Source organism: Gymnodraco acuticeps, unplaced genomic scaffold (assembly GCF_902827175.1).
Source record: "Gymnodraco acuticeps unplaced genomic scaffold, fGymAcu1.1, whole genome shotgun sequence".
In the NCBI taxonomy this organism is placed as follows: domain Eukaryota; kingdom Metazoa; phylum Chordata; class Actinopteri; order Perciformes; family Bathydraconidae; genus Gymnodraco; species Gymnodraco acuticeps.
The window spans coordinates 187,259-208,291 of record NW_022990557.1 but is presented as its reverse complement, the minus strand read 5'-3'; the positions used below and the strand labels follow the sequence as shown (position 1 = coordinate 208,291).

The 21,033-nt window shown below is 41.8% G+C and overlaps 1 protein-coding gene across 5 annotated transcripts in view; it reads right to left on the bottom strand.

Annotated features, from left to right (window-relative positions):
- Positions 1–285: 285 nt before the first annotated feature.
- The window catches only part of satb2 (SATB homeobox 2), a gene marked incomplete at its 3' end in the record, with an annotated part of 43,270 nt that continues 22,522 nt past the window's right edge, over positions 286–21,033 (bottom strand). Inside the window, 8 exon segments of one of the 5 annotated variants that reach the window (XM_034227410.1) lie at positions 286–438; positions 1,723–1,809; positions 3,168–3,380; positions 6,696–7,267; positions 7,402–7,452; positions 9,667–9,769; positions 10,637–10,760; positions 12,918–13,050. In XM_034227410.1, the coding sequence (XP_034083301.1) occupies positions 286–438; positions 1,723–1,809; positions 3,168–3,380; positions 6,696–7,267; positions 7,402–7,452; positions 9,667–9,769; positions 10,637–10,760; positions 12,918–13,050 (1,436 nt within the window). 5 annotated transcript variants of the gene reach the window in all.

Here is a 21,033-nt window from a genome sequence, read left to right as displayed (position 1 = left end):
CACCTACTTGGTAAGTTGTGCACTAAGTTATTTAAGTGACTGTTATTTTGTACATATTGATATTGTCTTAATGTGTGCACATGTATACATTTGTCTTTTGATTGTGTATATGTAGGTTTATACATATTTGCATACATATTTTTAATATTTGTTTTTGTATTCGGGATTGTGGGAAACGGTGTTTCGATCTCTCTGTCTGTAAACACAAACTGAAAGATTGACAGTAAAGTTGACTCTGGCTTTAAAGCTGATTCTGAGTGCGTCCTCTCCCCAGTGTCCCCTCACCTGGCTCTTGTTGGCGGCCACCTTAGCGAACAGCGCTTGGGAGACCTTGGCTCTCTTCATCTCCTGCTGGATCTCGTCGTAGATTCCTGATGTGATGCTGACCAGAGACTCCAGCTTCAGAGGGAGATCAGGGGCCGGGCCGGGGGGCTTGGGCTGCGGGAGAAGATCAACATTACTCTGTTATACACAGTGAGTACAAATGAAAGATCCTGACGGGTGAATGTTAAAGGAGGATACACTTTGATGTTTGGAAGGCAGGAAATATCATAAAAACTGGTTTATAGATTATACAAAACCAAAACCTCTTGAGTATGTAGCACTGATTTGACTCTGTTATCCACAGTGAGTACAAATTAAAGATCCTGATGTCTAAGAGGAGACGCTATAAGATAACTTTTGCTGACGTGACTTGTTTGTATATATATATATTTATTTGTTAATAAAAATGTCTAATTTCTGTATGTAGCACTTCAAATGTTTGGCTTTGATGTTTTGAGTTGCTTTGAATAAAAGCACAAAATGAAATGAAGTAATGTCATTTTAAACTATTAAAAAGGGCGCCTCTGGAATGGATCCTTAAAAAGTCTAAAATGCATTGAATAATAATGTTAAAAAAGGCCTTAATTGTTATTAAAATGTCTTAAATCAGTCGTTTTAAAGTCTTAAAAAACTCTAAGAAATCGGAATAAGAAGTTATGCTTTGTTTTTTAATCTCATTGAAAGATCAAATATCCGAAATAATTGATTAAATATATATTTTATTGAACGTTGCTAAAAGACTCTTACAGTATCGTCATGCAGATCCAAACAGCGTAAACAAATCTGCATTCAATTCCATCCGAGAGGCAAATAAAGTCTTAAATCTACGAAGCTGCAGAAACCCTGTAAAGTATTTCTAAAAAGTGAATCAAGTGTAAACAAGAGGAGATATCATCAGCTGGCGATCGTCTCTCGCTGCAGACTTTCCTGAACATCAGCCGCACATCTGCAGCGCACGTCTCCACGTGAATTGTGTTTACAGATCAAAGTCATTAAGTCGTCCTCTTTTGTCTTTCTTTGTTGTTTCTGTTTGAATGAGCATGTATTGGCTCTCTGAGAGCTTGTATACACAGCGTTTGAAGTCGTCCACGAGACATGCACAGACCAGCCAGCTCACATTCCCTCAGTGTAAACCGGGCGCAGATTATTTTACATAGACATAATAAGAATAGAACACACATTCAGCCACAGCCATGAATCAGAGGGGACTCCTTATCACTGATGTTGCTGAACTGTTATGTGCACATGGAAAGAAATGCTGCATAATGTGCTTCGTGTTTACAATACGCTCCGATGGCTTTGAAGCCCTTCCTCCGTTATAAGTGGAATTTGTTTAAGGTTTTTGGACGTGACGCGCTGCAGCCTGCTCTGATCTCTGAGAGGTGGAAGATAACTCACCAAGCTGGAGATCTTAGTCTTGTTCTTCCAGATGGAGGCCCAGGTATCAGGAGTGAGCTGGTCCTCCAGGCCCCTCTCCCACACCTTCTGTGCAGCACACACACCCAACACACACATGTATGCAAGTTACAGTCACTTGTTTACGTCACTGAGGATCACACATGCAGTCTTTGAGAACATCTCAACACAGCGGTGGCATGGTACAATATGTGACATTTTATGAGGAGGTGTTACCATTATTTAAAATAGGAAAAAGTGCCTCAATAAGGTTTCATGTTACTTTTTAATGCCACTATTTCCAACATAAACATCCGTTCTTTTTGCATATTTATTGAGTGTAACTTTCTGTGCACTTTTTAAATGTTATTATACCTCATTCTTCATTTTTTGACAGCTTCGATATATGGTTTATCAATACATTAACTAATCATTTAATTATATCATTAAATTGCCCTTTTTACAACTTTTTGTTACAGTAAATTGAAGATGCATTGTTTTAGTTTTGTATGCATCCTTAAGTATCCTGTCTAGTGAGGATGTCATTGTGTCAATGTTTCTTTTTTAAACTTTGTTTATCGGGTTTTGCTATACAAACAATTATTGTTTCATCAGAGCAGAGACAAACATTTAGCGTAAAAGTTGTCAGATTCATTTTTTTCTGCACCTCTCAGCGAAGTGTACACACACACACACACACACACACACACACACACACACACACACTCTCTCTCTCTCTCTCACACACACACACTCACACACACACACATACCATGTATACATCACTTCAGGGGACATTACATTGACTTACATGCATTTCCTGGAGACTTATCCTAACCTTAACCATAACCAACACATGCCTAACCCTAACCCTAACCCTTAACACTAACCAAGTCTTCACCCTAAAATTAATGATCCCCCTCATGGGGACCTCCAATTTGTCCCCATAAGGGAGGCGAGTCCCCACACGTGACTGTGTAAACAGAAAGTATAGTAATGCTAGGCCACACACCCACACACACACACACACACACACACACACACACACACACACACACACACACACACACACACACACACACACACACACACACACACACACACACACACACACACACACACACACACACACACACACACACACACACACACACACACACACACACACGGATATAGAGCATGTGGAGGTTGGACTTTTTTGTAAGAAAAGGCTATTGTTCGTAAAAGATGCACCCATAACATAAATTATTATTAAGAAGTAGTTTGCTACGTATTGGCTACTCGTTATATGTAACATGTTGAAATCTTAAATGTAGAGTATTTGAACCCCAACTCAGTTAAAGTAAAATGATACAATAAAAAGAGGATGGGTTACCCATATTTATGAAGACACAACAGTTGAAATAGTGTCTCTGGAAGCTTACGCCCAGTGTGTTTGCGGCACTGACCTGAGAGAGGCGAGGGGCTCCGGGGCTGGAGGAGTTGGAGGCGGGGAGGCCCACCGTGGGGTTCATGGTGCGCTCTCTCTCCTCCTGGTAGATCCGGTCTCTCTCGCTCTCCGCCAGGTTCAGGAAGTTCTGCATAGCCTTCAGGTTCACCAGCAGAGACTGAGAGGCCGTGCGGGGGTCTTCCTCTTTCCTCAAGATCTCTGACAGCAGACCCTGAGGAGAGAAAACACACAGAGGGGGGGGGCATGGGGTTAGAGAATGGACTCAATATCAATCACTTCAAACCTCTAGTATTCATATACAGACTCATATAGACTGAAGATGGATGCTCCAAAATACGTAAGTTAACATATTCAATGCAGAAGAATGTCTCCTATAATATGTCATTATATAATTAAGGTTTTAATACTAAAGTATTCATGTGAAACAGGAATGCACTGTTGCAGTTGGAGCCCATTTTGGACGACAACAAATGATTATTATCGTTATTATTTTTTTTTTAAAGTAATACATTTCGTTGCAATTAACTAGAACCCAACGTGACACTGGGTTTTGGCCAATCAACCGTCCAAACTTCAAAATGAAAACTACAAATATATAACAATAATTTAAGGAATTCACGACATGTTAAAACCTGTTACAATGACATTTTATCATCAGTCATTTTAAAACAGTTTACTTCTACTTCAACAACATTTTATATTTGTACATGTTTTTGTTGTTTGTGCAAAAATGTTACTTTATAAAGTTGTCAAAGGAAATCATATCAGTAAAATACAAAATCCTAAGTAAAGCACAAATGTAGGACTTCTACTCAAATAAATGTACTTGGTTAGAACTGCAAAACAATAAAGATGAATGAACATGATTAGCATATATCTTTGACACACAAACACACACACACACACACACACACACACACACACACACACACACACACACACACACACACACACACACACACACACACACACACACACACCACACACACACACATGCAAACTGAGTAAAACACACCTGGCCTCTACACAGACAGGTCTACCTCCCATTGCACTGCTCTAATGGGGCGTGAGCTAACCCGTTTAGCACAGCCTGAATGCATCAGGTGCAAAACCCAATGACCCAGCACGCTACCCTGCTACGCTAACGCTAATCCCCCGAGGAGGGTAACCACAGAATTAGCCAAACGCTGTTAGAGAAAAAAATGACAGTCCATCAGTGACGTCAAATTCTATTTATTTCTATCAAATACGACGATTATCTCTTCTCGACTGAGATGGTGTGAGGGAGTGAGAACTATAATCAGTCGCTCGATAAAGACATCCGGGACAGCCTACAAAAGTACGTAATTCACCCCCACTCTGGAAGGAATATGTAAAGGTCCCCTATCATACTGTTTTTCATCAATGTATCACAGGTCTCAGATATATACAGAGCCTGTCTCTGATTGGCTGAAACACCAAACAGATCATTGCAGCACTACCCATAATCCCCTCTGTTTCAGCCCTGTTTCCAAAGTGCTGATTCTCTGTCTGTTACTTTAGATGAAAACAAGGAGCCCCTCCCCACGCCCCTCTGAGAGACATTTGGTTACAAAGAACTCAATGGTGCTCTAGGAGGAGATTCAGGTGATAAGGGGGGGGGGGGGTTACCTTGGTTGCTGATTGGCTAATGGTTACACAAGACAACACATCGTTTATGACATCATCAAGTGGCCAAAATCTGATCAGCTCATTTTCAGACAGGTTTTTATAGAACTGGATCAAAAAGAGAGAGAATCTTTGTTCCTGAAACTTCAGAGTCTCTTTCACAGAGGGACCACATGTTGCTGTAGAAGAGACATGAAGAAGAGGGGACACATGTTGATGTCGAAGAGGACATGAAGAAGAGGGGACACATGTTGATGTAGAAGAGGACATGAAGGAAGAGGGACACATGTTGATGTAGAAGAGACATGAGAAGAGGGGACACATGTTGATGTAGAAGAGACATGAAGAAGAGGGGACACATGTTGATGTAGAAGAGACCATGAAGAAGAGGGAACCATGTTGATGTAGAAGAGACACGAAGAAGGGGGACAATGTAGAAGAGACATGAAGAAGAGGGGACACATGTTGATTGTAGAAGAGACATGGAGAAGAGGGGACACATGTTGATGTAGAAGAGACATGAAGAAGAGGGGACACATGTTGATGTAGAGGAGACATGAAGAAGAGGGGACACATGTTGATGTAGAAGAAACATGAAGAAGAGGGGACACATGTTGATGAAGAAGAGACATGAAGAAGAGGGGACACATGTTGATGTAGAAGAAGAGACATGAAGAAGAGGGGACACATGCTGATGTAGAAGAGACATGAAGAAGAGGGGACACATGTTGATGTAGAAGAGACATGAAGAAGAGGGACACATGTTGATGAAGAAGAGACATGAAGAAGAGGGGACACATGTTGATGTAGAAGAGGAATGAAGAAGAGGGGACACATGTTGATGTAGAAGAGACATGAAGAAGAGGGGACACATGTTGATGTAGAAGAGACATGAAGAAGAGGGGACACATGTTGATGTAGAAGAGACATGGAGAAGAGGGACACATGGTGATGTAGAAGAGCCATGAAGAAGAGGGGGACACATGTTGATGTAGAAGAGACATGAAGAAGAGGGGACACATGTTGATGTAGAAGAGAGACATGAAGAAGAGGGGACCCATGTTGATATAGAAGAGACATGAAGAAGAGGGGACACATGTTGATGTAGAAGAGACATGAAGAAGAGGGGACACATGTTGATGTAGAAGAGACATGAAGAAGAGGGGACACATGTTGATGTAGAAGAGACATGAAGAAGAGGGGACACATGTTGATGTAGAAGAGACATGAAGAAGAGGGGACACATGTTGATGTAGAAGAGACATGAAGAAGAGGGGACACATGTTGATGTAGAAGAGACATGGAGAAGAGGGGACACATGTTGATGTAGAAGAGACACGAAGAAGAGGGGACACATGTTGATGTAGAAGAGACACGAAGAAGAGGGGACACATGTTGATGTAGAAGAGACACGAAGAAGAGGGGGACACATGTTGATGTAGAAGAGACACGAAGAAGAGGGGACACATGTTGATGTAGAAGAGACACGAAGAAGAGGGGACACATTTGATGTAGAAGACATGAAGAGGGGACACATGTTGATGTAGAAGAGACACGAAGAAGAGGGGACACATGTTGATGTAGAAGAGACATGAAGAAGAGGGGACACATGTTGATGTAGAAGAGACATGAAGAAGAGGGGACACATGTTGATGTAGAAGAGACATGAAGAAGAGGGGACACATGTTGATGTAGAAGAGACATGAAGAAGTTCATTTTGCATAATAGGTGACCTTTAACCCTTTCCTGACTCAATGACACCATCTCTATGAATGAAGCTACCCTCTCTCCTCCTTTCTGTCCTCATCCTTCCTTCCTTCCTCTTCCTCCCCCCACTGTCTCCTAACTTCTTGACCACAGTCGGTCCTGTTTTTCCTACCTGTGTGCGGTTGAAAGCCACACGGGCGAACACGGCCTGCGAGACACTAGCTCTCTTCAGCTCGTCTCTGACCTGCTGGTAGATTTCACAGGAGACGTCTGCGGGGTTGGAGGCGTTGCTCCCTGGATGATCTCCTCCCATTTTGGACCCCCTAGGGATGGGCGGGTGGTTGAGGAACTGCTGGTTGATGGCCTGTGGGTGCTGGTGGGCTAGCAGGCGGCTAACGGCTAGCTGCTGGTTGATGAGGTGGGCCATGGCGAGCTGTTGTCGCACCAGTTGAGGGGAAAGTTGGGGGGAAAGTAGCCCACCTGGACCCAGCAGGGAGGGGGGAGGAGGGTGAGGAACCAGACCCGTTCGGAGGGGGGGGCTGTGGTGCATCGGGCCGTGAGGAGAGGGTTGTTGTTGTTGTTGTTGTTGGGGGGTAAGAGGATGCTGTGAGGGATTCTGAGGGTCTCCAGCCTTAAGGAGGGGGCTGCCGGACCCCAGGTGCACGAGCTGAGCCAGGCCGGACAGGTGAGGAGGGGGGAGTCTCTGGCCCAGCACGCAGAAGTCCGCCATGTTGTCTCTCTCTACTGGAAAGAGGAAGAAGAGACGGTCACTAGGTTAATATGCACGCTAAAATGTCATTGATTTTCAGTATATGACAATACTCAGAATTGAATGAGGTAGTGCGGTAGGTCAAACAAACACTTTAAAGAGTCCTTACTTTTAATTTCAGCAGCATCTCGTCCAGACCACATCTTCTCCAAGTAATCTACTGCTCAACAAAACACACATAGAAAGAAAATCCTTCAGTTGGTAAGGCTAAAATTGTATTATCGTTATTAGCTTTGAAGCTAACATGCACGAATAGTGCTCAAAACAATGGAATCGTGAGGTGAGATTTATCTGTCAACTGCTGTTCTCAAGTAACATACTTATACAACTTCACATTCAAAACATAAATATTCTGTAGAGAAAAAAGCTCTGATTGACAGGTGTAGCAGCCAATCAGAGCGAAGTCAGCTCTTTTGGAGCTACTGCCAGGAGGAGAGTGTAACCTCACACATGATTTTGCTTTAGGACAAAGACCCATGTTTTAGAATATATCAGAATCACTGTTACACTACAGTAGCAAGGCATTCAGTCCCACACTTCTTTCTCCAAAGCCATATTTACATCCACCTTTCATCCCAGGTTGCATGTCTGAGGCTGATTTATACGTTGTGTGGGAGTCACAGATATGTACAGCACAGGTTTTTATTTATAGTGCCGTGTTGGATTTCACCTGATGAAAGAAACCCTGCAGCATTTATGATCAAGCCACCGCGCTTGAATTATATTCCCAGTTAAATGTGTTTACATTCTTATATTTACTTTATGATTTACAGCGACTGCATACGCCTCGCCTCTTTACAGAAAAGGAGGCCACTGCCGTGTGTTTGCGTTCATTCTAGAAAGATGTAATCGCGGTCAACAGAGAATAGCTGAGTGTTTCTGAAACGCTGACGACTGAGCTTTCAACTTCCTAATGTATCAAAGAAACGTCAAAAGCTTGTTGCAGAAACACATTGTTTTATCTCAGATGGCCGTGAAGTGGAAATACATTTTTAAAGGTGTGCATCTAGAGCACACGTGTCAAACTCAAGGCCCGGGGGCCAAATCAGGCCCTTGGTGGATTTAATTTCGGCCCGCAGGATCATTTCTAATTCCTATTAGATCTGGCCCTCCGGTATATCGCACGCACACCTTCACTCCATCCTGAGGGTCTCCTCAGCTCAGAGCCTGAGCCCAAACATTGATGAGCTTGCACCCAAGATGAGATGCCAAGTATCTGAACTAGCATCACAGAGCAGCACACTGAGTTCAATGGATGTTTCCTTCTGCACTTTCTCTCAGGACAACAGGGCATGTTTGGTTTTCTCTTTGAGGGGAATAGTTTTGTTGAAGCTGTTGTTGGCCTGTGGAGAAATGTACTCATAAGAAATGACTCTGAAAAGCTGCAGATAGAGCCATAAGAAATGAATGCAGCTGATTATTTAATGTTTAATGTTGTTTTTATAGGCAATAATTGAAGCTTTGTTAGTTCCAGGTTTAATATGTGCAATAAGTTCATTTCAGTAAGTTCTGCAATAAACATTGAACCAGTCCGGCCCTCCACTAGCACCCATTTATTTTGGCCCACTGAGTGTTTGAGTTTGACACCCCTGCTTTAAAGACACAGCTACGTGGTAACTGTAACCTTTAAATGTAGCTTTATGGTGTGTTTTAAAAGGAATGTAATTATATAAAAGACATGAGTTGGAGTGTCTCAACTTTGCTAAGAAGTTTGCATGTCGCTAGAGTCTATCAGCATTGAGATTAAGTCGTTAAATCAATGATTCTGCGGTCAAACTATTGACTAATAATACTTGCATATTCAGCAGAAGGGTCATTTTTCATCCTGAGATTTTTTGTTGTTAATTTAAATACTTTCTAGAGGAAAATATTCTTAAAACTAAAGCAAATATTAAAGAAAAGACCCAAATTGATTATTACCTACCCCAAGAATCATTTTGTGACCTCTGGATTATTATCAGTAAAATTAGATTTACGACATCATGTGCAATGTATTGGACATTATCATGGACAACCTGTACTTGAGTTATTGTACATATTTATGTTTGGTAACCATCACAAATGATCCTAACTTTGGCATGGAGTATATTTTGGATTCACAACTATATATATACTTTCTAATGTATACATTTGCACTTTTTCGAAACGTAATACTGTAACTGCTGCACATAGCTTCCCTTGAGGGGAACATATCTTGTTGTCGGTCCTTACTTCACGTTGGAAACTATCTGTGAACTGTAAGAGCGTTTAAAGGGTCCTATTATCCTCATTTCTAAGGCCTTTTGCAGGGAACACAGGGATTATAGCCTTTACAGACCATTTACATGCACACAAAGCATAATAGGGCCTCTTTAAAATAAGTAGTTTTTCTCACCTTTCATATTTTTATATCTCTTGTACCAACGAGCAAACTCCTGGCATTTGGCGGTGGAGACGTTGGCGTAGTAGGAATTGTTCACGATGGAGGAAATCATACTCTGAGAGACAGAGAGGGCGAAGATAATTAATAACCAGTATAATATGAAATGCTTACACTCACGCAACAACCTCATGGCATGCTCACATAAACACACACACACGCACACGCACACACACACACACACACACACACACACACACACACACACACACACACACACACACACACACACACACACACACACAAGAAATAGACAAACATTAATCATGATTTGAAGCCACCCATGGAAACTGGAGGCAGTGCAGAGAGGGACTCTCCAGCCACACACACACACACACACACACACACACACACACACACACACACACACACACACCACACACACACACACACCACACACACACACACACACACACACACACACACACATCTGACACAGCAGCACTTGAGGAGACACTGCTTCATTCTGTGGGGTGGAGTTTGATTAAAATGTAGCAATAAGCAATACAATGTAGGATTAATTTGAAATGTCTTTCTCATGAGAGCTGACTTTAGTCATTAGTCGGGACATGTGTTGGTCTAATCAGTGAGAGAGATGTTTCAAATCAAGACTAAATACAACTTATAAGAGAACGTTTTAATATAAGCAAGAGGGACACTGTATCAACTCACATATATCTGACATTAAATAGCTTAAATGTCCCTTTAAATTATGTATTTTTAACTAAAGAGTTTAGTTTCGATTTAATTCAACAGTTCCTGGTTGACTTATTAATAAACTTGTTAATTAACATGTATTATAATTTATGAAGATTATTCTCAAGAGTAGATATAAAGGGTTATTGATTTGACAAGCACTTCTCTTAGTCGAGGTTTCTGTTGTTGTTGTTGTTGTTGTTGTTGTTGTTGTTGTTGTTGTTGTTACCTGTGACAGCGGACACTCTTTGGCCAGAGTGCTTTGGTTCATCTCCCTCAGCAGATCTTTGAGAGCGTTCCTCACCGTCGTGTGGTTCCACTGTTCAGAGGGGAGGTCCTCCATCTTTGAAAAACTGAAACACAAAACACACACACAGAAGTCAGACAAATAAACAAATAGAGAAACAACAGCACTAAACATCAACACAAAAACAACAGTGACAATTAAAGGAAGAGTTTGATATTGTGGGCATTGTGCTTTCACTTTTTCTGAGAGATTTATATGAAAAGATATCTACAAATCTTGTGTGTTTGGAGTTTTTATGGCGGTTCGGAGAGCCACACACCTGTTAGCTTAGCTTAGCATTAGAACAGGAAACAGCTAGCCTAGTTAGATTATCTAAAGGTAGCTAAATAAATCAAAAGAACAATTCAATCCCAAATAATTCAACTAATTTACAATAACTTTTCTATTTTACTATCCTATAATGTATCATCTTTTTAACACTCAAACACATATTAAAAAAACAGTATGTAGTAGTTTGAAGGTTTAAAATGTTTGTAGATTGATTTTGTTCCTTGAAACAGAGCCAGGCAAGCAGTTCCCCCCTGTTTCAAGTCTTTATGCTAAGTTAAGCTGACTACAGTGCAGGCACCAGAGGCATCCATCTTCTCATTAAACGTTTCCTTTAATCCTAAATTAACCCCAAATGAAGCCTTAACCCCTCTGACCTCACACGCATCCTGCATTAACCTCAAACCCTCCACTCCCTGTATCTCCCCACAACTCCCTGTTTTATCTTTTAACCTCAAAATGAATCATTTCTACTCTTGAGCACAAAGTGTGCCAGTCCTCTTCCATCGCCATGGATACGCACACACAAACATGTAAACAAACCTGGCTGGTATGTTCCAGGACAATAACGATAAAACTCCTCTCATCTGGAGTTTATCTGGCTTTTATCTGCCCATCAGGACCCGGCTTCACTCTTTGTTTTCCTGGCACACGGACTCTCGCAGATAATAGATAAATCCCCAGCGGGTTGTTTACAGTTTCAATATCGCCGCTTTGCAAATTTGATAGATATGGTAAATTCTTAAACTGCAATCAGCTGCAATGACATCAGTCGCCCAGCGGACCGAGAGTCTGAATCAGTGAGAGGTTTCCACAGGTTCACAATTAAATGTTACTTTCTAGTAGGGCTGCTCGATTATGGCAAAAATCATAATCTCGATTATTTGGGTCAATAATTGATATCACGATTATTAAAAACGATTATCCATTTACTTTGAAAACATCAATTTATTGGAGAAAAAACATTTGAACAGTATGTTTTTAACAGTTGATTACCCTGAACTTTAAATATAATTCAACTGAAAAACCAAAACAAAAAAAGTAATAATACAAAAATAATCGTTTTATTTCGGTTACGTTGTTTTTGTAATCGTTGCAAGCCATCATCTTAATTGCGATTAAAATACGATTAATTGAGCAGCCCTACTTTCTAGTTTATCCCACTGAAAAACTATACACGAGTTATCGACATTTTGTAGGAATCACAAATCAGGCTGGTGCAATATTCATATTACCAGCCAAAGTATGTGTAAATATTATTCAGAATTCACTCTTTGTTGACTTCTATGTCTATCAGTTGTGAAGAGAATAATAAGTGACTTTCACACTGCAAAATATATCAAAAATGTACCCCCAAAAACAATCAATATTAGTTTTGTAGTCATTTTTAGATGTATTATTGTGTTAGGGCTACATTCAAATTGCGACATTGGCTAATGCAATTTTTGTTTACAGGAAGATGTGTGTAAATATGATTCTGAATTGTCGGGTTGCAGAGATTTCCCGTCATGCTAATTGTACTCTAGCCATTTAAATATCTTTGTTTGGCACAGATCCTCTTATATCTACGTTCATATATGCAAGATTGTGTGAGTTGGGAGGAAATCATATACGTGATGAAACGGTTCCTTCATCAACTATTTCTTGGTTATATATTTTATTTGCAAGTATCATTTCTGGGAAGAATGTAATATGATGTAACACACTGACATGTTAAAGGTCCGGTATTTAAACCCTTACTCACCCTAAATAAGTAACTATTAAAATATATATTTTTTGAATATATTTTTTTGAATACATCTTTCAATCAGTCCAACCCCAGTTAACCATTTCTCAAAAGCAACATCAGTCAACATATTCACACTTATTTCCAAACCGTGCAGCCCTACTGAAACCTACAGAATGATGTGTGTGCAGGGGTGATATGAGCACTCACTCTGACCTCTGCAGCTGGATGCGCAGAGTGACCATGTGATAAACCTCCATCAGCATGTCGGCCACCGTGGCTTCAGGAGCGTCCGTCAGGAAGTGGATCGGCATTGGGTTCCAGTGGCCCACCTTTATGATGCCTGCACACAAAACATGGACACATTCTGTCATTGTGAGGTTTTATGTATAGTAACATTTTGACTTGATATGAAAAAGCAGTAAATAAGTAAAAAAAAAACAATTAGAAAAACATTTATTGATCTCTGTAGGGAAATTCATTTTGTATCGTAAATGCAATTGCCAGTAGTAAAAATCTAACATTAGGCTACAAAGGAACTACAGCACGGTCACATCACTTCACGCCACCACCGCTAAGCTAAAGGCGGCTAATGTTGGGCTATAAAGGAACTACAGCACGGTCACATGACTTCACGTCACCACCGCTAAGCTAAAGGCGGCTAATGTTGGGCTATAACGGAACTACAGCACGGTCCCATGACTTCACGTCACAATCGCTAAGCTAAAGGCGGCTAATTTTGGGCTATAAAGGAACTACAGCACGTTCACATGACTTCACGTCACCACCGCTAAGCTAAAGGCGGCTAATGTTGGGCTATAAAGGAACTACAGCACGGTCACATGACTTCACGTCACCACCGCTAAGCTAAAGGCGGCTAATGTTGGGCTATAAAGAAACTACAGCACGTTCACATGACTTCACGTCACCAGCGCTAAGCTAAAGGCGGCTAATGTTGGGCTATAAAGGAACTACAGCACGGTCACATGACTTCACGTCACCACCGCTAAGCTAAAGGAGGCTAATGTTGGGTTATAAAGGAACTACAGCACGGTCACATGACTTCACGTCACCACCGCTAAACTAAAGGCGGCTAATGTTGGGCTATAAAGGAACTACAGCACGGTCACATCACTTCACGTCACCACCGCTAAGCTAAAGGAGGCTAATGTTGGGCTATAAAGGAACTACAGCACGGTCACATGACTTCACGTCATCACCACTAAGCTAAAGGCGGCTAATGTTGGGCTATAAAGGAACTACAGCACGGTCACATGACTTCACGTCACCACCGCTAAGCTAAAGGCGGCTAATGTTGGGCTATAAAGGAACTACAGCACGGTCACATGACTTCACCTCACCACCGCTAAGCTAAAGGCGGCTAATGTTGGGCTATAACGGAACTACAGCACGGTCCCATGACTTCACGTCACAATCGCTAAGCTAAAGGCGGCTAATTTTGGGCTATAAAGGAACTACAGCACGTTCACATGACTTCACGTCACCACCGCTAAGCTAAAGGCGGCTAATGTTGGGCTATAAAGGAACTACAGCACGGTCACATGACTTCACGTCACCACCGCTAAGCTAAAGGCGGCTAATGTTGGGCTATAAAGGAACTACAGCACGGTCACATGACTTCACGTCACCAGCGCTAAGCTAAAGGCGGCTAATGTTGGGCTATAAAGGAACTACAGCACGGTCACATGACTTCACGTCACCACCGCTAAGCTAAAGGAGGCTAATGTTGGGTTATAAAGGAACTACAGCACGGTCACATGACTTCACGTCACCACCGCTAAGCTAAAGGCGGCTAATGTTGGGCTATAAAGGAACTACAGCACGGTCACATCACTTCACGTCACCACCGCTAAGCTAAAGGAGGCTAATGTTGGGCTATAAAGGAACTACAGCACGGTCACATGACTTCACGTCATCACCACTAAGCTAAAGGCGGCTAATGTTGGGCTATAAAGGAACTACAGCACGGTCACATGACTTCACGTCACCACCGCTAAGCTAAAGGCGGCTAATGTTGGGCTATAAAGGAACTACAGCACGGTCACATGACTTCACGTCACCACCGCTAAGCTAAAGGCGGCTAATGTTGGGCTATAACGGAACTACAGCACGGTCCCATGACTTCACGTCACCACCGCTAAGCTAAAGGCGGCTAATGTTGGGCTATAAAGGAACTACAGCACGGTCACATGACTTCACGTCATCACCGCTAAGCTAAAGGCGGCTAATGTTGGGCTATAAAGGAACTACAGCACGGTCACATGACTTCACGTCATCACCGCTAAGCTAAAGGCGGCTAATGTTGGGCTATAAAGGAACTACAGCACGGTCACATGACTTCACGTCACCACCGCTAAGCTAAATGCGGCTAATGTTGGGCTATAAAGGAACTACAGCAAGGTCACATGACTTCACGTCATCACTGCTAAGCTAAAGGCGGCTGTTAATGTTAAATTAAATCGATTAAATTGTGTTCCGTTTTTGTTTTAGATGTTTTAACTTTTAAATGCACTGTAAGGCGACCTTGGGTGTCCTGAAAGGTGCCTCGAAATAAAACGTATTATTATTATTATTATTATTATTATAATTATTAATGTTGGGCTATAAAGGAACTACAGCGCGGTCACATGACTTCACGTTAAGCACTTTTTCGCTAAGCTAAAGAAAGGATTTCAGGAGGATATCAAACTGAATCCTAGCATACAGAAAGCTAACGTAAGTGAGTCAGAATGGAAGGTGCTGTCTTTGTTTAGTGTTTGTCAAATAAGGACTGAATAAATAACATGATACACACAAACACACTTCATCTCCACGTTCACACACTCAGAGGTTTTTCATGGGGACTGTGAAAACTAAACAAAGCTAATCGCATTACGATCCTCCAAATGAGATCCAGACGGGTCCTGAGAAGTCTCCCCTCTGTTTCCCCCATCCCATCATATCTTCCTCCTCTCTCCCCCCTTTAGACTCCCCTTTCTCTCTTTGTCCTGCTTCCCTGTGTTTACTGTATATCTCCGTTATATCTTTGATTCCCGTCAGGCCGAGCTGTGTTCTTCATTATCTGGCCATACAGGTTGAGCATCATTTAATCCACTCTGAACAGAAAGGGGGACCCCAACTTAACGTAACACCACCGTCATAACGTTACAAAAGAAAATAGAACCAAAAATCTATTTTGTAACAGTAGTTTCTCGTTTGAGGTCATCTGGGCTGCAAAAAGACCTCGAAATAAAAGCTCAGTTTTCCATCTTCATTAAATAAGAAATGTCAGAGATGTGTGAGAAAAGATAGTCTGACTCAAAAAACACTAAATGTTAGAATTAAAGCTCCTTTAATGTTACATTTGTATATTGACATTTGAGACATTTCACATTTCCTAACCTGCATGGAACAGGCAAATGTGATTTTTATAAATACTTTTGTAATACTTTGTAAATATTACATAGGTAAGACTACCTTAAAATTATATTTCCACATACTTTATATACTATTTGTGTGAATTTGTCACACAAATTAGAGTTTTGTAAAAAAGGACGTGATGAAATGCATTTTAAAGAGATCGAAGAAAATACTCAGATCCTTTTATGACAGGGAGAGTAAAGCACATCGTCCTTTTGTTTTTCTTATTTTCTCTGTTTCTTTAACACACACACGCACACAGATCCAAACACAAACACACACACACACACACACACACAGATCCAAACACAAACACACACACACACACACAGATCCAAACACAAACACACACACACACACACACACACACAGAGAAACTGGATCATCGTCTGAAAATAGGCCATACCAATTCCGCTAATGCCAAGTTGGGTGGAAGCAAACACGTGAATAAGCAGACAAACACAAACTCACCGAGGACAGCACACAGAGAAGTGGACATGTACATGTTCCCGCTCGCATGCAAACACACACACTCTCACACACACACGCTCGCAATGGGATGGTAAATGCATTAATAATTGATCCATCATTTTTTGGTCTGCTGTTCAATGGGCTCTGCTTCATGTCCACATTTAAAAGTGGAAATCATTGTTCCCATTTCTACATTAAAATTCCACCTCCCAAAGACACACTTTCATGTGGCCGGGCCGGTGGCTTGGCTCATGTCTGAGTGTGCCCATCCACACACACACACACACACTGATACAAGTGTACACACAGTAATCTCATTGTCCCGTGCTGGAATAAGTCTTAATGGCAGCAGCAGCCCGCCCGCCCAAACACACACACACTTCAGGGGACATTACATTGACTTTCATGCATTTCCTGGAGACGTATCCTAACCTTAACCATAACCAACACATGCCTAACCCTAAACCTAACCCTAACCCAAACAAGTCTTCACCCTAAAATTAATTATTCCCCTCATGGCGACCTCCAATTTGTCCCCATAAGGGAAGCCAGTCCCCACACGTGACTGTGTAAACAGATTTAGGTCCCCACAAGTATAGTAATGCTAGGCCACGCACACACACACACACACACACACACACACACACACACACACACACACAACACACACACACACACACACACACACACACACACACACACACACACACACACACACACACACACACACACACACACACACACACACACACACACACACACACACACACACACACACACACCACACACACACACACCACACACACACACACACACACACACCACACACACACACACACACACACACACACACACACACACACACACAGGTTAAAGGCTTCTTCTTCCAAAAATGGTTCCAGCTCCAGCCCCTGGCACAAATTGAGGGAAACCCCATACGTCTGACGCACCCCCCCCATCACCCGTCATTGCACCCTCATGAACACCTCTTGATGAAAATCTGTCATGCTGTTATTTTAATCTGTAAAATAATACGGAGGAGGTCGGGACCACCTCGTAGGGAACAACAGAGTGTAAAGCTTAATATGAGTTATGGTGCATTTTGATTGGGAAATACTTAAAAAACAAGTCTGCATCTTCGTAATAAGGCATATTTCTTTAAGGGAACATCTTTATTACAGATGAATAAGTTTATTTCATTGAGCATTACTGAGCCATAATTAGAAGACATTTTGAGATGTCATGTCAATTTTTCATCGTAAGATTTGTGTTTTATCTCATTCTTTCTTTAAGCTGAAGACTATTAACTATTTATAGCTAAATCCATTTATTCAAGTAAACATATCATGCAAAATGTAAGGTCAATACATCTTGTTTTAAAAGTACGTTTTCACATGCCCCCCTTTTTCTTAAAGAGTCACCGCAAGCTCATCGTAGCGTTTACCCTGATAAATATGGATTGGCAATCACTTCAAAATATGTGTTTATAAACCAGAATTATCCTCTAAGACAGCTTATGCATGAGGAGGATATACACTAGTCAAACAAGGAAGGACCCTTTCATTTTGGAGTGGATCCGATTCACAGGCTGGACACACAAATTAGGTTTTACTCTCGTTAACATTGCATTTGGGAAAATTCACGTCAACGCCCCTTAAGAGACACAACAATAACTCTGAAACTCATATGTGTCATTTAAACACTAGAATACAACACAGCTTCTTTATAGCGGCCATGTTGTGTCCACATTATGACTTAAAGCTCACAAACACATCAAAGTGAGAGGAACAACTTCCCAATTGTGGAAATGGAAACATCCCAGGAGCATTTGAATGCGCTTTGTCGTTGGTCTTAGCTATTAAAGTGCAGTCTAACTTTAGGAAATGTGTAAACAAAAATGGAAACAGGAAGAATGTGGGAAGATACAGGAAGTGGTGGGTTTGACAGGATGTTCATAAGATCAGTGAGGTTAGTTAGTAACTAATTAGGGGTTAATTTTGGATCAAAAGTAAAGTTAGATGACAATATTAACATCAGTCATGTCTGTAATGTTACCAATCTACAACCAGTTAGCTTAGCTTAGCATAAACAATGCAAACAGGGGGAACAGCTAGCCTGGCTCTTTTCTAAGTAACAGAATGTGTCTACGAGCACCTCTAAAGACAGATAAATAGAAAAGTAAAGCATGCCTTGAATAAATAAGACGGCTGTTTTAGTCAAACAGCACTACCCTGAAAATAGCTCAGATGCCCATTGAATGTTGGACATGTGACCCTTTCAGACGTGGCACTGCAACAATGCTCCTCGCTGACCACTGTTAAAGTACAGGTCTGCTCCCATCCATTCTATAAAAGCCTTCAGACCCTTATAATTGAAATAAACAATATCTCCCAGTTAATTACTGAGCTAAGCTAATTAAAGAAAGGCCGTGGTCCTTTAAATACACCGCTGGGACGCAAGAATGCAGGACACAATTCAAACAGGGAGAAAATAGCAGGGACTCTGTGTAATTTTGGTCGTGGACCGCAGGGGAAAAAATGTATAATTTAAGCCAGAAATTATTCATTTAACATAAACGCTTGTTTTAAAAAACAAAAAGTATTCATTTGGGAGAAGCTAGGGGGAGGTGTGTGTGTGTTTTGTCTGTGATACTGCATGAATACACGGCATTAGTGTGAGCAAATGCTTCGGTGCATGGGTTGAATAGAGTTTACAAGAGTGTGTTCTGTCCACACGCTGTAAGAGTCTCAGAGTGCTGTCGACTTGTGATGTCCCGGTTCGTCTCGCCTTTGAAGCCCCTGCTGCGGCGCTTTAGAGGGAGTGTATTGATGTGGACGGGGGACGACGACTGTGGCTCTATGTGTTCCGCACACACACACACACACACACACACACTGATGAGACAGACAGAGACCTCCCCTGATACTTGGCGAAACACATTGAGGCTAAAAGTGTTTCTAATGGCATTCATCTGCAAACCGTAGCCGTGGATATTCTCGGCCATCGCTGTCGGATAATGTGCATCTGTGTTTTATTTATTTGTCGAACTCCTTTTAACAGGCTGTCAATCGCAGCTCAGATGTTCTCATAAAACCAAAAGAAGACGTAAAGGGCTGCACAGAAAAGGACCGGTTATAGTGAGGACATCTGCAGAGATGAAGCAAAGACGAGAGTCACCTCCAAGGTTTCTATTTATTTCCAGGAGTTTAGCATCTCACTGCAGCAGGTGTACCTCTGGGTGTGTGTGTGTGTGTGTGTGTGTGTGTGTGTGTGTGTGTGTGTGTGTGTGTGTGTGTGTGTGTGTGTGTGTGTGTGTGTGTGTGTGTGTGTGTGTGTGTGTGTGTGTGTGTGTGTGTGTGTGTGGCCTAGCATTACTATACTTGTGGGGACCTACATCTGTTTACACAGTCACGTGTGGGGACTGGCTTCCCTTATGGGGACAAATTGGAGGTCCCCATGAGGGGAATCATTCATTTTAGGGTGAAGACTTGTTAGGGTAAGGGTAAGGTTAAGGGTTAGGTTAAGGTTAGGGTTAGGGTAAGGTTAAGGGTAAGGGTAGGGTTAGGGTAAGGTTAAGGTTAGGGTTAGGGTAAGGTTAAGGGTAGGGTTAGGGTTAGGGTAAGGGTTAGGGTAAGGCATGTGTTGGTTATGGTTAAGGTTAGGATAAGTGTCCAGGAAATGCATGTAAGTCAATGTAATGTCCCCTGAAGTGATGTATACAAGGTATGTGTGTGTGTGTGTGTGTGTGTGTGTGTGTGTGTGTGTGTGTGTGTGTGTGTGTGTGTGTGTGTGTGTGTGTGTGTGCGCGTGCGTGCGTGTGCGTGTGTGTGTGTAGGGATGCTACAGGCTTGAAACGTTCAATCAAAAAGGCACCCAAACAGCCTCGTTCAATTAAATGTATTTTTAGCGCTGTTGCATTTGTGAAACCTAAATCTCCAACTATTAAAGTTGCATTGACAGATTTGACTTCAACCTTAAATCAATGGCTGCAGAATAAAGACACCATGAGGGCTTAGCTTTGTAGCCGATAATCCTTGCTTTCACTTTGCAATTCTGCTCGTCACTGGGTATGACCTCCCAGGGAAATAAAGTGTACGGCACAAAGAAGGGAAACATCTAAATGCAGTTTGTGTCGTGCAGGTAAGCCAATGCTTTTTCCAATGACGGAAGCTAGCACTCCAAACAATGCTAAGAGTTGCAAGATGACGACATGTGTTCATTTGAATAAACCTAAATGGACAAGGAAGAGAGTGCCAACAGGAGAGGGAGAGATAATATTCTAATATTATTTTGGAATATATGTATTGCTTCTTCCCCGCTGCTTTGAAAGAGTTGCCTCGTTTTTTTGCCAGTATCGAGCCTGAAGAAAAATGTGTTTCTAGGAAAAGTAACATGGTCTCTTGCCATCCAAATTAATCAAGATGAAGTGCATTTA